Source organism: Heterodontus francisci, chromosome 4, assembly GCF_036365525.1.
Source record: "Heterodontus francisci isolate sHetFra1 chromosome 4, sHetFra1.hap1, whole genome shotgun sequence".
In the NCBI taxonomy this organism is placed as follows: domain Eukaryota; kingdom Metazoa; phylum Chordata; class Chondrichthyes; order Heterodontiformes; family Heterodontidae; genus Heterodontus; species Heterodontus francisci.
The window spans coordinates 188,500,173-188,524,140 of NC_090374.1; the positions used below are offsets into that span (position 1 = coordinate 188,500,173).

A 23,968-nucleotide genomic window follows, 5' to 3' on the forward strand; every position below is an offset into this window, starting at 1 on the left:
GTTATCCTTTCTGTCCTGGCCAACATTTACCCCTTAATCAAAATCACAAAAGCAGATTCAAATTGCTTGTGGGAGCTTGCTCTATGCAAATTAGCTGCTACATTACAACAGTGACTGCACTTCAAAAGTAATTTATTGGCTATGTAGCTCTTTGGGATATTCTAAGGTCCTGTCGAAATGCAAGTCTTTTTTTATGTACTTCTCAACAAAGAAAGATGCCCTTGCTCCTTTCAGCCACGGCTTCGCTACACAGCTATCTTTTGCTGCCAGTGCTGAAAATAGCAATTTCTCTTTGAAGTCACTGCTGCCCTTCGTCAATTCTACCAATGCCAAGCTCCTATCTCTAGGCAGTAAGCCGTGTCCTGTGCTCATCCACAACAATATCCCTGATGCAGAAATATGGTTGGCTTCAGGTGTATTCGATGCAGACTGTTTCCCAGGAGTGCACTGTCTGACATACATGATGGGAGGGTGCAGAGGTGGAGTGAAAGGCATTAGCTCCCAGATCACCTTTTCCCCAGACAGCCTGTTTTACTTCTAATATTGTTTCAAGGACAGGATTTGTATTACTGCAGAAAAGAAAACAAAGAAACAATCTGTTTAGCAGATTGTAAAGGCGCTTCTTCAAGGATTATTTCGAAATTGTAAATACAATTCTCCTTCACCTTAGATTGTTAAATACCAATAACTTTTCCTCCACTGTGTAAGTAGGATTCTACCCCAGCTCTCAGGAAAGGTTCATTTGAGTTCACAGCCTGGGTTCTAACTGGTATATCTATATGTATCTGATTGTCGTCCTTTAACACTTTAAAATCTCACTTTTCTGATCATCGACATTATGGCCCATTAGGCATGTTTACCCGCACCTGAAATACAGAGGGTGGCCTGGCTGAATTTTCAGGTGGGAGCGGCTACAGGCACAGGAAAGCTTGACCATAGAACTTGCCCGAGGCACGCCACTGAGGGGGATCAGAAAATCTAGTGAGGGAGTGGCTGTTAGAAGGATATAACTCGCCCTTAAAGGCAAACTTACGGTGGGGACAGAAAAGCGGCGTAATTGATCAAAGTGGCAAAGCAGAGACCTTATGCTCCTTTTAGTACCAAAGATTTGGAAGTTCTGTTGCAGGAGATGCAGTAAAGGAGGATGGATCTATCTGGGGCTGAAGACTCTCCATTAAAATTGCAGGTGCAAGCTGCATGAATAAAAAGGTTGCCCCTTTCACGACTGCTTTGCAAATGTGAACATGGGATCTGGTCTTTCCCACCCCATGCTGCACTCTGATCTCTCTCTTGTTCTTTTTGTGTTTTTTCTTGTGGTCAGTGCCCCCAGTGTTTTCATAGCCCACTCTTAGATTTTCCTACTGCTCCTTCAGGCATTCCCTTCACTCTCAATTCCCATCCCACCTTCCTTCACCCTGCATTCCCACCCTCCCTTTACAGTGTATTCTCAATCCTGCCATCCCTGTCAGTCCTCTGCTTTTTGCTGTGGCTTTACTCTATCACTTCTTAGCTCCAAATAGATGTAAATGAAGAGAACGTTAGCATTGCATGGTTTCCTGCAACAGCTGCAAGCTCTCCTCAACCTCCTTTCTTTTTTTTTTACTGAATTTGAAAATAAAACATTGATAAAAATTGATTAAAAACCTAATTAACTAATTCATAAGTAGAGCAACTAAACCAGAGGGAGGAGATTACTGTATTTAGTTAGCATTTAATATTGAGAGTAGGAATCTAGCACTAGGGATTAACAATTTAGGAAGGATTTAATAATAAAGGATTTAATAAGTATTTATTTATTTTTAATTAATTTATTAATTAGTGCTAGAAATGACAGTTAGAGGGGTGAAATGCTTCACCTGTGAGATGTGGGAGGTCCGTGCTGCTTCTAGCATTCCGGACGACTACATCTGCAGGAAGTGCACCCAGTTGCAGCTCCTCACAGACCGCATGGATCGGTTGGAGCGGCAACTGGATGCACTTAGGAGCATGCAGGTGGCGGAAAGCGCCATAGGCAGGAGTTTTAGAGAAGTGGTTACACCCAAGGTGCAGGCAGATAGATGGGTGACCGCTAGAAGGGGCAGGCAGTTTGTGCAGGAATCCCCTGAGGCTATCCCCCTCTCTAACAAGTATACCTTTTTGGATACTGTTGGGGGGGATGGCCTATCAGGGGAAAACAGCAGCAGCCAGAGCAGTGGCACCACGGCTGGCACTGTTGTTCAGCAGGGAGGGACAAAGCGCAGAAGAGCAATAGTTATAGGGGACTCTATAGTCAGGGGCACAGATAGGCGCTTCTGTGGATGTGAAAGAGACTCCAGGATGGTATGTTGCCTCCCTGGTGCCAGGGTCAAGGATGTCTCTGAACAGACAGGGGGCATTCTGAAGGGGGAGGGTGAACAGCCAGAGGTTGTGGTACACATCGGTACCAATGACATAGGCAGGAAGAGTGACGAGGTCCTGCAGGGGGAGTTTAGGGAGTTAGGTAGAAAGTTAAAAAACAGGACCTCTAGGGTTGTAATCTCGGGGTTACTCCCTGTGCCACGTGCCAGTGAGGCTAGAAATAGGAAGATAGTGCAGCTAAACACGTGGCTGAACAGCTGGTGCAGAAGGGAGGGTTTCAGATATCTGGACCATTGGGATCTCTTCAGGGACAGATGGGACCTGTACAAGAAGGACGGGTTGCATCTAAACTGGAGGGGCACAAATATCCTGGCTGCGTGGTTTGCGAGCATCACTTGGGAGGGTTTAAACTAGTGTGGCAGGGGGGTGGGAACCAGAGCAGTAGGGCAGCAAGTGAAATAAATGAGGGGGAACTAGTAAATAAGGCCAGTAAGACTAAGAGGAAGAGCAGGCAGGGAGATGTTGAGGAGCACAGCGGGTCTGGTGGTGTGAAGTGCATTTGTTTCAATGCGAGAAGTATAACAGATAAGGCAGATAAACTTAGAGCTTGGATTAGTACTTGGAACTATAATGTTGTTGCTATTACAGAGACTTGGTTGAGGGAAGGGCAGGATTGGCAGCTAAATGTCCCAGGATTTAGAAGCTTCAGGCAGGATAGAGGGGGATGTAAAAGGGGTGGGGGAGTTGCATTACTGGTTAAGGAGAATATCACAACTGTACTGCAGGAGGACACCTCGGAGGGGTCGTGCAGCGAGGCAATATGGGTGGAGCTCAGAAATAGGAAGGGTGCAGTCACGATGTTGGAGGTTTTCTACAGGCCTCCCAACAGCCAGCGGGAGGTAGAGGAGCAGATATGTCGACAGATTTTGGAAAGATGTAAAGGTAACAGGGTTGTAGTGGTGGGTGATTTTAACTTCCCCTGCATTGACTGGGACTCACTTAGTGTGAGGGGCTTGAATGGGGCAGAATTTGTAAGGAGCATCCAGGAGGGCTTCTTGAAACAATATGTAGATAGTCCAACTAGGGATGGGGCCGTACTGGACCTGTTACTGGGGAATGAGCCCGGCCAGGTGGTCGAAGTTTCAATAGGGGAGCATTTTGGGAACAGTGACCATAATTGCATAAGTTTTAAGGTACTTGTGGATAAGGATAAGAGTAGTCCTCGGGTGAAGGTGCTAAATTGGAGGAAGGCTAATTATAACAATATTAGGCAGGAACTGAAGAATTTAGATTGGGGGCAGCTGTTTGAGGGTAAATCAACATCTGACATGTGGGAGTCTTTCAAACGTCAGTTGATTAGAATCCAGGACCAGCACGTTCCTGTGAGGAAGAAGGATAAGTTTGGCAAGTTTCAGGAACCTTGGATAACGCGGGATATTGTGAGCCTAGTCAAAAAGTAAAAGGAAGCATTCGTAAGGGCTGGAAGGCTAGGAACAGACGAATCCCTTGAGGAATATAAAGACATTAGGAAGGAACTTAAGCAAGGAGTCAGGAGGGCTAAAAGGGGTCATGAAAAGTCATTGGCAAACAGGATTAAGGAAAATCCCAAGGCTTTTTACACGTATATAAAGAGCAAGAGGGTAACTAGGGAAAGGGTTGGCTCACTCAAGGACAGAGAAGGGAATCTATGTGTGGAGCCAGAGGAAATGGGCGAGGTACTAAATGAGTACTTTGCATCAGTATTCACCAAAGAGAAGGACTTGGTGGATGATGAGTTTAGGGAAGGGAGTGTAGATAGTCTCAGTCATCTTATTATCAAAAAGGAGGAGGTGTTGGGTGTCTTGCAAAGCATTAAGGTAGATAAGTCCCCAGGGCCTGATGGGATCTACCCCAGAATACTGAAGGAGGAAAGGGAAGAAATTGCTGGGGCCTTGACAGAAATCTTTGCATCCTCATTGGCTACAGGTGAGGTCCCAGCGGACTGGAGAATATCCAACGTTGTTCCTTTGTTTAAGAAGGGTAGCAAGGATAATCCAGGAAATTATAGGCCGGTGAGCCTTACGTCAGTGGTAGGGAAATTATTAGAGAGGATTCTTCGGGACAGGATTTACTCCCATTTGGAAACAAACGAACTTATTAGCGAGAGGCAGCATGGTTTTGTGAAGGGGAGGTCGTGTCTCACTAATTTGATTGAGTTTTGTGAGAAAGTGACAAAGATGATTGATGAAGGAAAGGCTGTGGATCTTGTCTATATGGACTTCAGTAAAGCCTTTGACAAGGTCCCTCATGGCAGACTGGTACAAAAGGTGAAGTCACATGGGATCAGAGGTGAGCTGGCAAGATGGATACAGAACTGGCTCTGTCATAGAAGACAGAGGGTAGCAGTAGAAGGGTGCTTTTCTGAATGGAGGGATGTGACTAGTGGTGTTCCGCAGGGATCAGTGCTGGGACCTTTGCTGTTTGTAGTATATATAAATGATTTGGAGGAAAATGTAGCTGGTCTGATTAGTAAGTTTGCGGACAACACAAAGGTTGGCGGAGTTGCGGTTCGTGATGAGGATTGTCAGAGGATACAGCAGGATATAGATCGGTTGGAGACTTGGGCGGAGAAATGACAGATGGAGTTTAATCAGGACAAATGTGAGGTAATGCATTTTGGAAGGTCTAATGCAGGTGGGAAGTATACAGTAAATGGCAAAACCTTTAGGAGTATTGACAGGCAGAGAGATCTGGGCGTACAGGTCCACAGGTCACTGAAAGTGGCAACACAGGTGGATAAGGTAGTCAAGAAGGCATATGGCATGCTTGCCTTCATCGGTCGGGGTATAGAGTATAAAAATTGCAAGTCATGCTGCAGCTGTACAGAACTTTAGTTAGGCCACACTTAGAATATTGCGTGCAATTCTGGTCGCCACACTACCAGAAGGACGTGGAGGCTTTGGAGAGGGTACAGAAGAGATTTACCAGGATGTTGCCTGGTCTGGAGGGCATTAGCTGTGAGGAGAGGTTGGATAAACTCGGATTGTTTTCACTGGAACGACGGAGGTGGAGGGGCGACATGATAGAGGTTTATAAAGTTATGAGTGGCATGGACAGAGTGGATTGTCAGAAGCTTTTTCCCAGGGTGGAAGAGTCAGTTACTAGGGGGCATAGGTTTAAGGTGCGAGGGGCAAAGTTTAGAGGGGATGTGCAAGGCATGTTCTTTACACAGAGGGTGGTGAGTGCCTGGAACTTGCTGCCGGGGGAGGTGGTGGAAGCAGGTACAATAGCGACGTTTAAGAGGCATCTTGACAGATACATGAATAGGATGGGAATAGAGGGATACGGTCCCCGGAAGTGCAGAAGGTTTTAGTTTAGGCACGCATCAAGATCGGCGCAGGCTTGGAGGGCCGAATGGCCTGTTCCTGTGCTGTACTGTTCTTTGTTCATAGCTGGTCAGGAATTGGAAATGCAAAAACAGTGGCAAACTCAAAGGAAAAACAAAACCATCTGCTCTCCAAACAGTTTCACCCTTTCTCAGGAGGGATCTTCCCCTTCCACATAAGCAAGATTCACATATCCATGTGTTTCAGAGGTTGGGCCTTTAAAAGGACATGCTCCTCGCCATTACCAACCTTCACCCCCTTCCCTTCACAAGTGCTGCCAGGCCTCAGCATTCCTGTTCCCCCACACTGCCTGCTTCACTCTCAAACCTGATGAAGCCTGTCACCTCTGCTCAGTCTGTTCCATATGTCACCTCCAGCAGCCTCATTCTCTTCTGTCCTCAGCCCCAGTAACCAGTTTCTCTCTCACCTGTGCACCAGCTACTGAAAAGCTCAGCCCGGCTAATTCTGGTACATGCTGGCTTCCATTGTAAAGAAAGCTCTGGCACAGTAATTGAGTGCATCAGTGGAGACACAGGTAAAAACCATACAGATAGCAAGACATACAGAAGAGGGAAAAAGCAGAGAGAATTACAGAAAGAGTGAGGCAAGTGTCAGATACAAATAGAGAGATACAGATGCCACAGTAAGAAGCTATTGAGAGAGAAAAAGTGTAGGACACAAACAGAAGAACAGAGAAAGATGAACCCAAATAGAATTAGGGAGTAGGAAAAAAAGCAGAAAAAGTTATAGGAGGGAACCACAATTTCTCTGACCATTAGCAATTGCACAGCATATCAATTTGTTATCACACTGGTGCTAATAATCAACCTTTACAGAGCACTGCCAGTGCTGCTGCTGTTCAGCTGCTGCAGGCACCCACAAATAAATGAGCTGAACTCACCCACTAATATGGGGTTATTTTATTTTAAGCCAATTCCAGATGTATCTCATTACACAGCAGGAGTGCCAGGGCTGGTGTTTTGCATGCCATTTATCAGTGAAGTATTACTGGGTACCCATTTGGTGCAAGGAGGATTTTCTGCTGTGCCATGGAGGGTCACAGGACAGAGGTAACACAGGAACAGGGCAGAGGCAGTACGCGGGCAGGAGTTGGGGCAGTGGGCAGGATGCCCCAGCTGTCTATTTATAAATTGGAATGTTCCCTTCAGTGCCCATTCTGTTTGTGCATTAGGTATTTGGAGTGCTCCTATGGATAGTCCCTTAATTTTAATGTTTTTTAGAGGCCTAATAAGCTTTGAACACAGCTTGTGTACACCTTCCCAGTGCTCTTTATGCCAGGATGCACTGGCACACAAAGTGTCTGTACCTAAATTTTTGGGGAGCAGGCACCCAGTTTTTGATTACCTGCCACACAATGTTTCAATGCATATCACTAAGAGCAATGTTATGGGCTTTCTGCTGGGTGTTTCTCATATAGTGCTGTAATTTATGGGCCCTGCTGAGGTGGGCTTGGAGACGTGGAGACACGGAGTATCGCGGGAATGGGGGTGCGGAGGGCCTATTGCTGCCCCATTACCAAGCAATTTTCCCAGGGTCAGGATAGGCTGCTGGCAGCCTGCCCACACAAAGGCCAATACAGGCCCTTAAGTAGCCTATTAACAGCCACTTAAGAGCCCTCCCGCTGCTGGGATTTCTCCAGTGGTGGGATATGGGGCGGGGGCTGGGGGGGTCGCTCCACCAAGTTGGGAGGATGCCTTGTAAAACGAGGCACCCTCCCTGCGGGCTTGGGGGTGTGGCCCCTTCCGTCGTCAATATTTGGCTCATGGAGGGCACCGGCTGGGAAAAAATGCACCTCCTGGGACCCCCTCCCCCTGAACTTTACAACCACCCCCCACCCCTTCCAGTCTGGCCCCGGCGATCCCGCCTCACTTACCTGAGGTTCGGGGTTCCAGCGGTGGGCCTGCTGCTGAGTACTGCTGCTGAGCTGGTGGACCTGTGATTGGCCGGCAGCTCTTGGAGGTGGGATTTCCATCTTCACTTGTGGAACAACGGAGGAATGGGCCGGGGATGTGGGGTGGGGCAAAAATGCCAAGGCGGGGTTCCCCCCAACTTTTCAGCCCAGCACTGGGAACCCCGCCTCCTGCATAAAATCCAGGCCATAGTCTGAAAATGGGAACAAAATCATTTCTGCAAGCCCAGGGACAATACAAAAATTATATTCTTTTATAAGGCATGAGCTCATGAAAAAGGTTCATGCTTTTCTTCATCAGATGAAATTTTCACACTGTGTTCCCCTGTGTACTTCTGGCTGGTGCAGGATGAAACAAGAAGTTGAAATAATACAAATAAAACACACCTCTGGAATACTTGAAGTTTTAATCAATATTAGACAATTTATTAAAGGCAACAATTACATGCCATTTGATTAAAAAGATTCATACAGGGACAATTCATTCCCAGTAATACATTCTTCCTCTGTGATCTGTGATCTACATCTTCAGCCTCACGTCTTTTGTGCTTGCAACCTATTTTTGAATGAAGAACATACTCCGAGCCCTCCTGGCCTTTTCAATGCTTTCAAAAGTTGGCACTCCCTTTGGCATCTCAAGTAGGGTTCGCTCTGTATCAATTATGTTCTCTGCCTCATCTGGAAGATAAAATGAAACCAATAACTATCCATTTCATTGCCAAATGTACACCACAGAACAACTGAAAATATTAAGTGCGCACCCGTAATTCAGAAAACTGATGCTGAATGTGAACGTGATCTCACAGCTTGTGCAAAAGTGCATAGAATGCCTTCTTTGATTAGCTTTGAAGGATTCTTCGCTTCTATAGAATATAATCTGAAAGTGGCATCAAGGTTATTTCTGACAGATCACGGACCATACAACGATTATATTTTATAAGGCACGAGCCAGTCCAAAAGACTGTGAATTTCATTATTATATCTTCAGGCAAAAACCCCTAAATGCATCTGGCTGAAAAGTAAACAAATGGTGGAAAACTGCCGTGCATTCCCACGACTTGAATGCACATCTTCAAACTGGGAGTTGACGTTGACTGCGTGTTGAAAATGAATCGACTGGAGCTGAAGAATTCAAGGTAGGATTTTAGTAGGGCACCTAAAGACAATATGCATTGAGCAATAAAATGCCATCAGTAGCCTTTACACAACCAAAGCTGTGCTAAAAATTGAAAACTTAGTAAGCTATTTTGCAGAAATTCTGAGATAGTAAAGGAACATAGGAACAGGAATAGGCCACTCAGCCTCTCGAGCCTGGTTCTGCCATTCAATTAGACCATGGCTGATCTGTCTGTATCTTCTCTCCATTTACCCAGCTTAATTCCCTTATCCAACAAAAATATATCAAGCTTAGTTTTTACATTTTTAATTGACTCACAGCCTCAACAGCTTTTTGGGGGAAGAGTTCCAGGTTTCCACTACACTTTGTGTGAAGAGGTGCTTCCTGACATCACCTTTGAACAGCCTAGCTCTAATCTAAGGTTATGCTCTCTTATTCTGTATTCCCTCACCAGAGGAAACATTTTCAGTGGCGCAGTGGTTAGCACCGCAGCCTCACAGCTCCAGCGATCCAGGTTCAATTCTGGGTGCTGCCTGTGTGGAGTTTGCAAGTTCTCCCTGTGTCTGCGTGGGTTTCCTCCGGGTGCTCCGGTTTCCTCCCACAGCCAAAAGACTTGCAGGTTGATAGGTAAATTGGCCATTATAAATTGCCCCTAGTATAGGTAGGTGGTAGGGGAATATAGGGACAGGTGAGGATGTGGTAGGAATATGGGATTAGTGTAGGATTAGTATAAATGGGTGGTTAATGGTCGGCACAGACTCGGTGGGCCGAGGGGCCTGTTTCAGTGCTGTATCTCTAAATCAAAAAATCTAAATCTATCTACCCAATCAACTTTTGATTAGAGAATACCAACAACTGATGTGCATAGACATCAATCTAAACTGGCATTAGTTATGCACTTTAGAACAAAGCCATATTATGTTTTTATTCATAAATACAAATGGATACACAATGGAGTGTGGAAGATGATCTGACCAAAATGGCAGTACAAACTTTGAAAGGCTATTACTTAGGCCCAAGTGTTCTGGATAAATCTCTAGCCAGGGCAATGCAGCTGCTCTTCAAGCTATAGATTGCAAGTGGAAAATTTGAGCAACTAAGAGAACAGAGGATTGGACAAAGAGGAAACTGTGAGAAATTTATTTAAACTGCCCAATTTCCTGCAGACAAAACTGCAAAAATAAAAAATGCAAACTGAGTTAGCCTCAGCAGCTGGCACTTACTTTACTAAATTTGTGTGCGATAATGAGAAGGATTACATAAGTTTGCTTATAAATTCAGCCCCAGGTTTCTGCAGGCTGAAGGCAAGCAAATTAACAAGTGACTTTTGCAATTAGTTTACTTATTCCAAAATACAGTTGGAGCATTTAAATACTTGGAGTTATTTCAACTCACTTACATTTTCTGTTTCTCTGTGCACTGGGCATGGAGATTTAATGGGTGACCCCGTGTTTATCTAAACTTGATTGGCCTGTGATGGTGGACAAATTGGTGGAATGGGCGGAGAAGTGGCAGATGAAATTCAATCCGTAGAAATGTGATGTGATTCCTTTTCATTGGAAGAACGTGGAGAGACAATATAAAATAAAGGATACAATTCTAAATGGAGTGCAGGAGCAGAGGGACCTTGGTGTATATGTGCATAAGTCATTGAAAGTGGCAGGACAGGATGAGAGAGTGGTTACTAAAGCATATAGCATCCTAGGCTCTATTGATAGAAGCATAGAGTACAAGAGCAAGGAGGTTATGTTGAACTGTATAAGACATTAGTTCGGCCTCAGCTGGAGAACTGTGTCCAGTAGGAAAGCAGTGAAAGCATTCAAGAGAATGCAGAAAAGGTTCAAGAGAATGGTTCCAGGAATGAGGAACTTCAGTTATGATGATAGATTGGAGAAGTTAGGACTGTTTTCCTTGGAGAAGAGAAGGCTGAGAGATGATTTGATAGAGGTATTCAAAATCACGAGGGGTCTGGACAGAGTAGATAGAGAGAAACTGTGCCCACTCGTGAAAGGATTGAGAACGAGAGGGCACAGATTTAAAGTAATTGGCAAAAGAGGCAAAAGTGACATGAAAAACTTTTTCAGGCAGCGAGTGGTTAAGGTCTGGAATGTACTGCCTGAGAGTGTGGAGGCAGGTTCAATTGAAGCATTTAAAAGGGAATTAGATTGTTATCTGAAAAGGAAGAAGATGCCGGGTTATGGGCAAGGCAAGGAATGGCACTAAGTGAATTTCTCATTTGGAGAGCTGGTACAGACATGATGGGCCGAATGGCCTCCTTCTGTACAGTAATAATTCAGTGATTCTGTGTTGACTGCCATAAATTTGACTTTTTGTATAAATACTGGCCTGGTGATAAATTACTTTGAATTTTACTCATTACGTAACTCTCACCAAAGCCTACTTAAGTTTAACAGGTATATTACTGAACATAGAAAGTAGGGACTGTACAGTACGTGTAATTAGCTGATTGGCAAATGAACCATAGGAGACATGAGGAAAAACTTTTTTGCACAGCAAGTGGTTAGGATCTGGAATGCACTACCTGAGAGTGTGGTGCAGACAGATTCAATTGTGGCTTTCAAAAGCGAACTAGATAATTATCTGAAGAGAAAGAATTAGCAAGGCTACAGGGAATGTGCGGGGGAATGGGACCAGCTGAGTGGCTCTTACAGAGAGCCAGCACAGACACAACAGGCTGAATGGCCTCCTTCTGGGCTGTAGCCATTCTACGATCTTAGAAGTCGTACCTGAATTGGACAAAAATTATGGAGTCAGGTTTAATCACAAGCCCGTTATCATCTTTTGAACAGCATGCAGCTAACTCCCTTTCTTGACTGATCCAATAAAGTCACAGATATATGGTTGTATCTTACCTTTCATTCTTAGCATTAATGTTCCATATGCCAGATCATATTGATAGGCAAGAATGAAGCTTAGTGGAACAATAGGAACCAGAAGTCTTGGTGTCTTCCTCTTCATGGCTCTACACAGAAAACAGCCAAGGTCAAATTTAAATTGCTGATATTTGAATAAGAAAGACCTATCTCCTGCAAAACTTAATATTGGACTCCTCCTGGCCCCCAAAATTAACACAGACAACTTCTTCAACTGGACCACCTAGCACTGCCCTAAAATGGCAAACAACTCAGGTACGTGCACTAGCTGTCCTGAAGTAGGCCTGGGAGAGACTGTGGTGGCCCTGGTGATGATGGGAATTGGACGGTAAGTCATTTCTTGGCCATTTTTGGGGCACCAGTGCCCTGCATACACCAGGCAGGAGGCCTCAAAATCTATCCCTTCAAGGATTTCAAAGTGTTTACAGCACAGAAACATGCCATTTGGCCCACAGGTCTGTGCCAATATTTATGCGCTACATGAGCCTCCTCCCACCACTCTTCATCTAACCCCATCAACATATCCCTCAATTCCTTAAAATAAAAGCAAAATACTGTTGATGCTGTAAATCTGAAATAAAAACAAGAAACAAGAGAGAAGCAGAGATAACGTTTCAGGTTAGGTTCTGATGAAAGGTCACTGACCTGAAACGTTAACTCTGCTTCTCTCTCCACAGATGCTGCCAGACCTGCTGAGTATTTCCAGAATTTCTTGCTTTTATCCCTCTATTCCTTTCCTCTTCATGTGCTTATGTGCTAATGCACCAATACTATTTGCCTCAACTACTCCTTGCAGTAACATCATCAAATGTAATTACTGTCCTGTATGAGACCTATGCAAACAATAGGAGATGGGAAACTGTTTAAAATATTCATACTATTAAACACCAAGGCCCTAAAATTCCACATGGCGAGTTGTGCTCCATTTGTGCTAGTGCACCTACTCTTGACCCACTGATGCTCTACAGAGCTGAATCTGCCAGGATTTTGTGGGCCAGCTCATTTTTATGACCATTGGCATCACTCCAGTGTAAATCCTGTGTCAGGCGCTTGGAAACTAGCGTGTGGTCTTTAAGAAGCCAGTCGGTTGAAAATTGCAGCAGTAGGAAATGGAAGCAGCAGGTAAGAAGGAATATGCCTGGCTCACTGCAATGTGTCTGTTGCTGGTTGCTTTGTGAAATGAAAGAAGACCTCACACAGTTTTAGAAGAATGATCTCCAAACCCTCCTCTGTGGGATGAAGGTGCAAAAACTGCTTCTTAGTGGCACCTCCAATCACATGGTATGAGTGCCAGCTCTCTCACCCTCAGAACTGCAGGTCAATGCCACACAAAATTCAATGATTTGACCAGGGCAGGCAAAGTAACTCACCCACCAGTCTCTCCTCTTTGTCATTGCTGATGTGTTCCAATGTTTGAGGATGAGTAATGGGTTGAATGATTAATCCCTTATCAGAAGTTGGGGAGAAGAAATTAAGGCAGTGTTCTCAAATCCCTCCCAAATCTTGCCCCTCCCTACCTCTGCAACCTCCTCCAGACTTACAACCCTCCAAGATCTCTGGACTCCTCTAATTCTGGTCTTTTGTGCATCGAGAATTTTCATCATTCCACCACTGGTGACTGGGTTTTTAGCTGCCTAAGCTCTAAGCTGTAAAATTCCCTTCCTGAACCTTTCTACCAGTCTCTCCTCCTTTAAGACACTCTTTAAGGTCGAGCTCTTTGATCAAGCTTTTGTCCACCTGTCCTAATATATCCTTATGTGGCTCAGTGTCAAACTTTGCTTGATAACAGTACTGTGAAGCACCTATGTAAAAGGCGCTATATAAATGCAAGTTGTGATCACTGAGGTAGACTGTGTCAAACAGAAGAGTAATCAGTTGTGCTCTGATGTCCTTTGCAGCAGTAACTGAGGAGTCCCCTGAGTGACAATCATCCTAGTTATTCACTTTTGGATTCCAATATTACCTCACCTTGGACTATTAGATTTAAATAAAAATAAGTAGCAATCTATAAGGTTCTTTGCATGCTTGTACCTTATAGCATTAAGTATCTTAACAAGAGGAGACATATTACTGACTGGGGGACATTTAAAGAGCGGCCGTCAATGTTTTTTTTAAAAAACAATATACTGTTTTTATTCTGAAATGCTGGTGAATATTGGTACCTTACAAACGTATACTTGCATCCATGTATCTCCCACTGGAGCAACAGCAATGAGGCATATGCCACTGATCTCTGGGTCAGTTATGTTTCAAGGATATTTATTCAGGAAATTATTTTGTCCTATAAAATTCTGCTGTAATGAAACCCATCAGTGACCATAGAACAAAAATAAAATGCTTACCCTATTGTTAAACCAATAGTTGCAAGTCCATAAAATGTTCCAAAGTACTTTATAAATTCACGGGACCATGCGATCTGCATTGCCACTTGTCTCTGTCTCATCTCATTTTGCATCAGCATCTGCCTCTCCAGCTGAAAAAGGTGACACAAGCAATTCAATGTGTTTATCAGAAAACAGATTGCAAACTGCTCTCCCCAACCCTGAAAAAAAACTGCTTTTCTCAAGAAAACTGAGTAGTCTTAATCAACACATATTTCCACCAGTTGATCTGTCATAGTGGGCTGGATTTAATGGGCCCCTCTGATTGGGTCAGAGGCGGGGGTGCACAGAGAGTTGTGACGGGTGGTGGGGGCGGAGGGCCCATCGCCTCCCCGTCGCCAAGCTATCTTACCGGCGGTGGGATTGGCCGACAACAGCCGTCTTCAGTGCCACAATATTTCTATGTTTCTGAATATTGGTAAGTGCAATTGGAAACTGAAATATAATTGGAGCTCAGTGCCTATGATCCCTCATTTCATGGAGAAGAGTCAAATGCAAGCGGAGAACTCACCCACAGAGGGATAGCCAAATGTTAGGGCGTCATTGCTTGGCAGATTGGAAGGGGTCGAAGAAAGAAGGGTGAGAGTGCCATTTTGAGTCAACAATGTGGTCCAAAACTTGAGAGAAAAGGAAGCTTCTTTCCTTAGGTCCCCGATAAGTGGCAGATGGAATTTAATACAGACAGTGTGAGGTGTTGCATTTTGGCAGAAGAGATAGGGTGAGGCAATATAGACTTAATGGCACAGTTCTAAAGAGTGTGCAGGAACAGAGGGACCTGAGGGTGCATGTCATAGTCATAGAGATATACAGCACAGAAACAGGCCCTTTGGCCCACCATGTCCGTGCCGGCCATCAAGCCTATTTATTCTAATGCCATTTTCCAGCACCTGGCCCGTAGCCTTGTATGCTATGGCGTTTCAAGTGCTCATCTAAATACTTCTTAAATGTTGTGACGGTTCCTGCCTCTACCACCCCTGCAGGCAGTGCATTCCAGATTCCAACCACCCTCTTGGGTGAACTTTTTTTCCCTCACATCCCCTCTAAACCTCCTGCCCTTTACCTTAAATCTATGCCCTCTAGTTATTGACATCTCCACTAAGGGAAAAGGTTTCTTCCTATGTAATCTATCAATGCCCCTCATAATTTTGTATACCTCAATCAGGTCCCCCCTCAGCCTTCTCCGCTCTAAGGAAAACAACCCTATCCTATCCAGTCTCTCTTCAAAGCTGAAATGCTCCAGCCCAGGCAACATTCTGGTGAATCTCCTCTGCACCCTCTCCAGTGCAATCACATCCTTCCAAAAGTGTGGCGACCAGAACTGTACACAGTACTCCAGCTGTGGCTTAACTAGCATTTTATACAGCTCCATCATAACGTCCCTGCTCTTATATTCTATGTCTCGGCTAATAAAAGCAAATATCCTATATGCCTTCCTAACCACCTTATCTACCTGTGCTGCTGCCTTCAGTGATCTATGGACACGTACACCAAGGTCCCTCTGACCCTCTGTACTTCCCAGGGTCCAACCATCGATTGTATATTCCCTTGTCTTGCTATTCCTCCCAAAATGCATCACCTTACACTTCTCAGGATTAAATTCCATTTGCCACTGCTCTGCCCATCTTCCCAGCCCATCTATATCATCCTGTAATCTAAGGCTTTCCTCCTCCTATTTACGATACCACCAATTTTGGTGTCATCTGCGAACTTACTGCTCATATCTCCTATATTCACGTTTAAATCATTAATGTACACTACAAACTGCAAGGGTCCCAGCACCGATCCACTGGTCACAGGCTTCCAATCGCAAAAACAACCCTCGATCATCACCGTCTGCCTGCTGCCACTAAGCCAATTTTGGATTCAATTTGCCAAATTGCCCTGGATCCCATGGTCTCTTACCTTCTTGATCAATCTCCCACGTGGGACTTCATCAAAAGCCTTACCGAAGTCCATGTAGACTACATCAACTGCTTAACCCTCATCTACACACCTAGTCACCTCTTCGATAAAAGTAATCAAATTTTTTAGATATGATCTCCCCCTGACAAAGCCATACTCACTATCCTTGATTAATCCCTGCCTCTCTAAATGGAGATTAATCCTGTCCCTCAGAATTTTTTCCAATAGTTTCCCTAACACTGATGTTAGACTCACCAGCCTGTAATTACCTGGTTTATCCCTGCTACCCTTCTTGAATAATGGTACCACATTCACTGTCCTCCAGTCCTCTGGCACCTCTCCTGTGGCCAAAGAGGATTTGAAAATTTGTGTCAGAGCCCCTGCAATCTCCTCCCTTGCCTCACACAACAGCCTGGGATATATCTCACCTGGGCCTGGGTAATGACCTGGAACTCGCTGCCCAAGCGGGTAGTGGAAGTGGAGACAATCAATGATTTCAAAAGGAAATTGGAAGAGTACTTGAAGGAAATAAACTTGCTGGGATACAGGGATCGAGCAGGGGAGTGGGGCTGACTGGATTGCTCCGCGAAGAGCTGGCATAGACTTGATGGGCTGAATGGCCTCCTTCTGTGCCATAAATGACTCTATGACTCTAAGAATTCAAAGCCTGAAGGAATGAGACTCTACAGTTGTAATAGTTAATGTTCGGTGCCAGAGAGGTTAATTGGCAGTGATTATCATTTATCAGACAGATACTTGGTACTTATGCTTGTAATGAACAGACTTAATTTTCTATGGCTAGTTTAATGGACAAATACAGCAAGTTACTAAAAAAATGAGGAGGCTAAGGCCGAGATGTTATTTTCATGAAGTTAACGGCAGAGTGGCGCAGATCGCATGACAACTTTTGGATATTCGCATTTCACTGTGGATCTGCTACTTGCCTCAAGTTGTTGTTCCATTTACCCATATATAATGCCCGATATCATTAGCCTTGCTGTTATTTTGACAGGAAATTCTGGCCCAATAGTTTTAAAGAAATTTTGGGGAAGGACCGGATGAGCAAGACATGGAATTAATATCAGCCATCAGCGGAGAAAGAAAATTAAATTGTGTGGCCAGGAACAAGCATGGCAAGAAATTGAGGGAGTGGGCAGTGAGCTTCACAGATGATATGGAATGGCTAAGGGAGAGATGGGAAGGATAAGGACATAGGAGAGAATGGAAAAGATCAGGTAGGTGACAGATGGGGTGTTGGAGGGGCAATATGCAGATAGCCTTAATCTTGGACACAGAAAAGCCACGAGCTGGGTGGGACTGTTTTTGCTGGGTTCCATTCTTATCTAACTCATCAGAGCCAGAGAATCACTTGCAATGGCATCTCTTCCTGCTCCCACACTATCTCTGGTGTCCCCAGAGGATCTATCCTTGGGCCTCTTCTATTTCTCAACTACATACTGCACCTCCATGATCTTAGTTGAAAGCACAATGCTAGTTTGCACATGTATGCTCATGACACACAGCTCTACTTCATCACCACTTCTCTTGACTCCTCCACTGTTGTTAAATTATTAGACTGCTTATCCAACATGCAATGCTGGATGAGCAGAAATTTCCTCCAATTAAATATTGGGAAGACTGAAGCCATTGTTTTTGGTGCCCGCTCCAAACTCTATTCCCTAACTACTGACTCCATCTCTCTCCCTAGCAACTGTTTAAAACCAAACCAGACTGTTCACAACTTTGGTATCATATCTGACCCCTAGATGAGCTTCCGACCACATATGTGCACATCAGTAAGATCATCTATTTTCATCCTGGTAATATCGCCCAACATCGTCCCTAACTCAGCTCGTTTGCTGCTGAAACCCTCATTCATGCCTTTGTTACCTCTAGACTTGACTATTCCAAAACACTTTTGCCTGGCTTCTCACATTCTCAAGACCCTCTGTAAACTTGAGGTCATCCAAACCTCTGCTGCTTTGTCCTAACTTGCATGAAGCCCTGTTCACCTCTCACCCCTGTGCTCATGCACCTACATTAGGTCCCGGTCAAGCAACGCCTTGTTTTTAAAATTCTCTCCTTGCTTTCAAATCCCTCCATGGGCTCACCCTTCACTACCTCTGTAATCTCTTTCAGCCCCACAACCCTCTGAGACATCTGCACAAATCTAATTCTGGCCTTTTGTGCTCCCCAATTTTAATCACTCCACCATTTGTGGCTGTGCCTTCAGTTGCTTAGGTCCTAGGGTCTGGAATATTTTCCCTACACCTCTCCGCCTCTCTTTTCTCCTTAAAGACACTCCTCAAAACCTACTTCTTTGACTAAACTTTTGATCATCTGACCTAACAGTTCCTTATGTGTTTTATATTGTTGCTGTGAAGCACCTTGGGGTGTTTTATTTACATTAAAGGCACTATATAAATATAAGTTGTAATAGCAAATTCAATACGATACATAGACAGTAAATGTATAACAAATAAATCTGCTTACTCACTGCATCTTGAAAACTTGAGATAATGGTAGCTTATTTATATTATGAGTCCAGTAACAACTTTTAACTTTGAATCATGTCATTACTACCACAGAAAGTGTAATCTAAAGTTAACTGCCATGGGAAAATTCTGCCCTGTTCAAATTTCAAGCTTAAATACCTGAAGGAGAAAATAAAATTGCAGGATATGGGGAAAGAACAACGTAATGGGACTAACTGGATAGCTCTTTCAATAGGCTGAATGGCCTCTTCCTGTGCTGTATGATTCTCTGATATTCTGTTGAGCTGATAGCTACCTCCACTCAATCTAAAAAAATAATAATTTTAAAAAATCAATGGAAGATTTCCAATGCAGTTGGTCTCACCGTTGCTAAGTCTCACAGGGTCTATTTAATTCTTTCTCATGGAGTAATTGATGGTATCATTTTGTTATCTCTTCAACTAACTAGGCCAATTATAACAGACCAGAATTTACTTCATAAAATATCAAAATAATTAGGTCTAATTTTCTTCTTTTTGTTAGTACAGCACATGTGTAAACTACAAAGTAACTATTCATGTCGCCTATTAAGTATCCCTCTGTGATAATTAATTTTAGAAGACATTGGAAGCAGGTTTGGAGTAGAAAATATTTGAAACACAAAGTAAATCAGTTTAACTGTCGGCAACCTCAATTTCATTTGTTGCAGATGCAGGCAAGTGTGACTGGAACCCCAGCATAAACCTGTCAGAAGTTAAGATGAGAGATCTGCTCCAAACCTTACCAAAAGAGCATGCATACTACGTAGTAACTCCTTTTTATTTGTTCATGGGATGCGGGCATTGCTGGCAAGGCCATCATTAATTGCCCATCCCTATTTGCCACCTTCTTGAACCGTTGCAGTCCATGTGGTGTAGGTACACCCACAGTGCTGTTACATAAGAAGTTCCAGAAGTTTGACTCGGCGACGATGAAGAAACGACGATGTATTTTCAAGTTAGAATGCTGTCTGTCTTGGAGGGGAATTTGTGGGAGGTGGTGTTCCCATGCATCTGCTGCCCTTATCCTTCACGGTGGTAGAGGTCGCGGGCTTGGAAGATGCTTTGATGAGTTGCTGCAGTTCGTCTTGTAGATGGTACATACTGCTGCCACTGTGCATCGGTGGTGGAAGGAGTGAATGGTGAAGGTGGTGGATAGGGTGCCAATCAAGCAGGCTGCTTTGTTCTGGATGGTGTTGAGCTTCTTGAGTGTTGTTGGAGTTGCACGCATCCAGGCAAGTGGAGAGTATTCCATCACACTCCTGACTTGTGCCTTGTAGATGGTGGAAGGACTTTGGGGAGTCAGGATCTGAGCTACTCGCCATGGAATACCCAGCCTCTGACTTGCTCTTGTAGCCACAGTATTTTTGTGGCTTGTCAAGTTAGGTTTCTGGTCAACGGTAACCCCCAGGATGTTGATGGTGGGGGAATTCAGTGATTGCAATGCTGTTGAACATCAAGGTGAAATGGTGAGATTCTCTCTTGGTGGAGATGGACATTGCCTGGCACTTGAGTGGCACGAATGTTACTTGCCACTGATCTGCCTAAGCCTGAATGTTGTCCGGCTGTTGCTGCATGTGGGCACTGACTGCTTCATTATTTGAGGAGTTTCAAATGGAATTGAACATTGTGCAATCATCAGTGAGCATTCCCACTTCTGACCTTATGATGGAGGGAAGGTCATAGATGAAGCAGCTGAAGATGGTTAGGCCTAGGCCACTACCCTAAAGACCTCCTGCAGTGATGTCCTGGGGCTGAGATGATTGACCTCCAACAACCACAGCCATCTTCCTTTGCGCTAGGTATGACTCCAGCCAATGAAGCATTTTCTCTCTGATTCCCATTGACTTCAAATTTACTAGGGCTCCTTGATGCTTCATCTGGTACTGGAACAAATTGGCCAGAAGTGTGGCCAATTCTGCATCATAAGTTTTCAGTGTTAGACAACACTGTCAATGTTGTTGGGCCCATAGCCTTTGCTGCATCCAGTGCACTCAGCTGTCTCTTACTATCACGTGAAGTGAATCTAATTGGCTGAAGACTGACATCTGTGATGCTGGGGTCTTCAGACGACAGTCTAAATGAATTAGCCATTTGGCACTTTTGGTTCAAGATAGCTGAGAACGCTTCAGCCTTGTCTTTTGCGCCCATCATTGAGGATGGGGATGCATGTTGAGCCTCCTCCTCCAGTTAGCTGTTTGAATATCCACCACCATTCACGACTGGATATGGGAGGCCTGCAGAGCTTTGATTTGATCCATTGCTTGTAAGATTGCTTAGCTCTGTCCATAGCAGGTTACTTCCGCTGTTTAACATGCATGTAGTCCTGTGTTGTAGCTTCACCAGGTTGACATCTCATTTTTAGGTAATACCCGGTGCTGTTCCTGGCATGCTTTCCTAAACTCCCCATAGAAACCTGCACCGACCCTGTTTCAAAGAAATTTGGTGACTGAAGCACTCACCAGTATTCATTTGAAAAAAAAATCTATTGGTAAATGTGCCGAGAACTATAACGTTTGCCTCAGATTCATGAAGTGCAAAGCGAATGTGAACATAGTTGACATTACGGTGAGAATCCCCCTGACTGCTGTACAGAGCAGCATTGGTAATGTGTTTGTTAAGATTTCCTGTGTTTCGTATTGCTGGTGAAATCATGAACATGTTCTTAGCCCAGGTGGTGATGGGGGGTTACAATTGGCTTTAGCATCTCTCTAAGACTGTGAAAATTAGTATCCTCTCTGGCAGCCTATGCTGGATGTATCTATATGCAGCTGTGTACAGAATTGGAATTGGCTGTGTTGCACCTCAATCAGTTAACCTGCTGACACTAACTGTTGAGGCTCATACTTGAATAATTACCTCTTGGCTGAGCTTACAATTCACAGGATCAGGTGGGATGCTGATTTTACACCCTGCAAAATATTACTCACCAATGACTTCAATAGCCAGTATAAAAACAGCATTGCACATGATCCCATCAGTTTTCCAATGGGAGAGTTAAGTTGAAATTGTCCCTGCTATGTTTTTTCTTTAACTGGAACCCACACTGTCAACAATGGTACATTTTCTCCCCATGGATTAACATCCTGATTTAATTAGTTATCTAGCATTTACAACATTATGTAAAAAGTGTGTGTACAAAATCGTCTGTTTCTCTTTTCTCCCTATTTGTCTCCCCTCCATTTTACAAAGCCTTTGAAAGCTGGCCATCTCCTAGCACCTCAACCAAGTAGACATTATTCCTATATTAGGTTATTTAACTGTAAAATTCTCATAACCATGACTCCCCCTCTGCTCATCTGACATCCACACACAGCCACTCCTGCAAGAGTTGTTGGATAGTAATCAGGAGCAGGAACCTTGGTTGATTTTCCCTTCCATGATCCAGCAGCATTATCCGTCCCTGCTGGCATCTAGGCTGAGACATCCAGAACCTTCCCGGTCTATTCAGCTCAGCTCCATGGATACTCTTGTTGATCCACTGCTGGAGTTGAAAATAAAGGTCTTTATTCCTATCAGCCTAATCACTCTTTACCTTTATGCTAACAGATGTCAATTTCCAAACGCTCAGTCATTTCAGAATTGTGGTGAAACACATCAGCTTTTCTAATGACACTGTGTTTCATGATCCCTAGTATCTAGACATTTATGTCAGAGTCAGCTGCATAAAGGGAAGTGGATCACAGAACCTTTGGTCTAAACACACCTAATGAACCCATTTCGGCTCTATAAAGGTTGCATTACTCATCATTTTTCCTGATGCAACAAAAAATATAAAATGTTCCTAACTATACCATGTCGACCAAATAGCCTTCTTATAATCCAATTGAAGAGTAGAATTTCTGTATAGGAGTTGCACTGTTAGGTTTTTGGGAAACCACCAGTGTGAAATTCAACTTCAGTGGGGAGGCAAAATGGGCATTAGCATATTTCTGCTGCACTATGGACTGGGAGCAGATCTGTGGAACTTTCTAATTAACTACGCTATACTTCTACAGTGATTGGAGAATGTGGAATGAAGGAATGATGGCATGTAATGTGAAATACAAGGGAACATAATATTGTCTTTAAAATAAGGGACAGAAAACTTTCTTCTGGTGAGGTAGATAACTAGGTTGATGATTTCAACTTTCAAAAACCTACATTTATGATATTCTCATAGAATATGGACCATCATGGAGCCTTCGGGGTACTGTAGTTCCATAGGAACAAAAATAAATTTGTAACTCCCATTATATATATTTTTATTTTAGAATAAAATTCACCAACCAGGTTTCTTTAATAAAAAAAGATCTCTGCAGAGTAAACTTCTTTATTTTTTCTTTCAACGGTGTGTGTTTGTGGCTAATTTTAAAAAGGAACTTTCATATTTCAATCTGTGTGCTAATGCTTTTCATCTTTACTGAAAGTTGTTTTATAATAAATTAATAATTTTGCTTATTAAAGAAACATGGTTGGTGAATTTTATTCTGAATAAAAATATAATTGAATATATGTTGAATATGAGTATTTAATTGGCTATATTGGTAACCGGGTAAACATTTAAATATCTGTTGTGACCTGTGGAGAAGTGGAACTAGAGAAAGACAGTGTACTTCTTCCACCTCATCATTAACAATATTAAAGCCTTGAAGCATTCCTCCTCTTCGGTCGTAACGATTGTAATTTTTTTTTCCATTTAATTGGTTCTTTTTGGTTCATTCATACTGGGGTTGTTGGGATTAAAAAATGGCTAATATAATTAGTTTAGTTGTGTTTTCTAACTGCATATTAGTAACGTCCCTATAGTGAATGGTATTGGTTTTTGATTGGCTAAATCAGCATGGTTAATTGAATAGCTAGTGGTTATTTGTGCAATTTCTTTGTGCTCGAGACCCATGGTGCTTTTAAAGAGACATGTCTTCAAGATGTCATACTTTGAGATGCAACAGTACAGGTCGGTGTCAGCGACAAGACTTTTAATTATTTAGATTATGCAGAATTATCGAGTGTTTTGTACTCTAATTCCACTCACGTTTGGAAATGCATTGATACTGCCTCTAATTCACATAGTACCCTTACAATTAGCAGAGAGAAGAGACTATTTTTCACTCTGGGCTAGTTTCAAATTAGGTCAGAGAAGTGCACTGTGATATCAAGTTTTATTTAAAGCTTTTGAAGAAAGTTTCTGGCACAACTATGCTAACTTAAAACAAACACATTGAGCCACTCAGGAGAATTACATGACAGCAAGACAAATACCATTAAAAGCAACCTTTTAAGAACTAGTGCTCTTACCTGAAGAGGATAGAGATGGTTTCTGAATCTTTTCTGATCAATATTTCTGGAGTACCCCAAGGATCTAACCTTGGCTCCCTCCTATTTCTCATCTACATGCTGTCCCTCGGCGTCTGCAAACACATCAGGTTCCACGTGAACACTGATAACACAGAGATCTATCTCATCACCACCTCTCTCGACCATGCCACTGCCTCTGTGTTGTTAGGCTACTTGTCCAACATCAGATTAGCAGACATTTCCTTCAGTTAAA

The 23,968-nt window shown here is 43.5% G+C and overlaps 1 protein-coding gene across 1 annotated transcript in view; it reads right to left on the reverse strand.

Annotated features, from left to right (window-relative positions):
* Positions 1 to 8,022: 8,022 nt before the first annotated feature.
* Positions 8,023 to 23,968, reverse strand: part of plgrkt (plasminogen receptor, C-terminal lysine transmembrane protein) — a 102,499-nt gene continuing 86,553 nt past the window's right edge. Inside the window, exons 3-5 of the mRNA XM_068028964.1 lie at positions 13,986 to 14,116; positions 11,623 to 11,732; positions 8,023 to 8,310 (exon numbers count right to left, since the gene is read on the reverse strand). Of these exons, the coding sequence (XP_067885065.1) occupies positions 8,189 to 8,310; positions 11,623 to 11,732; positions 13,986 to 14,116 (363 nt within the window). The 3' untranslated portion in view covers positions 8,023 to 8,188. The remainder of the gene's footprint in view (positions 8,311 to 11,622; positions 11,733 to 13,985; positions 14,117 to 23,968) is intronic.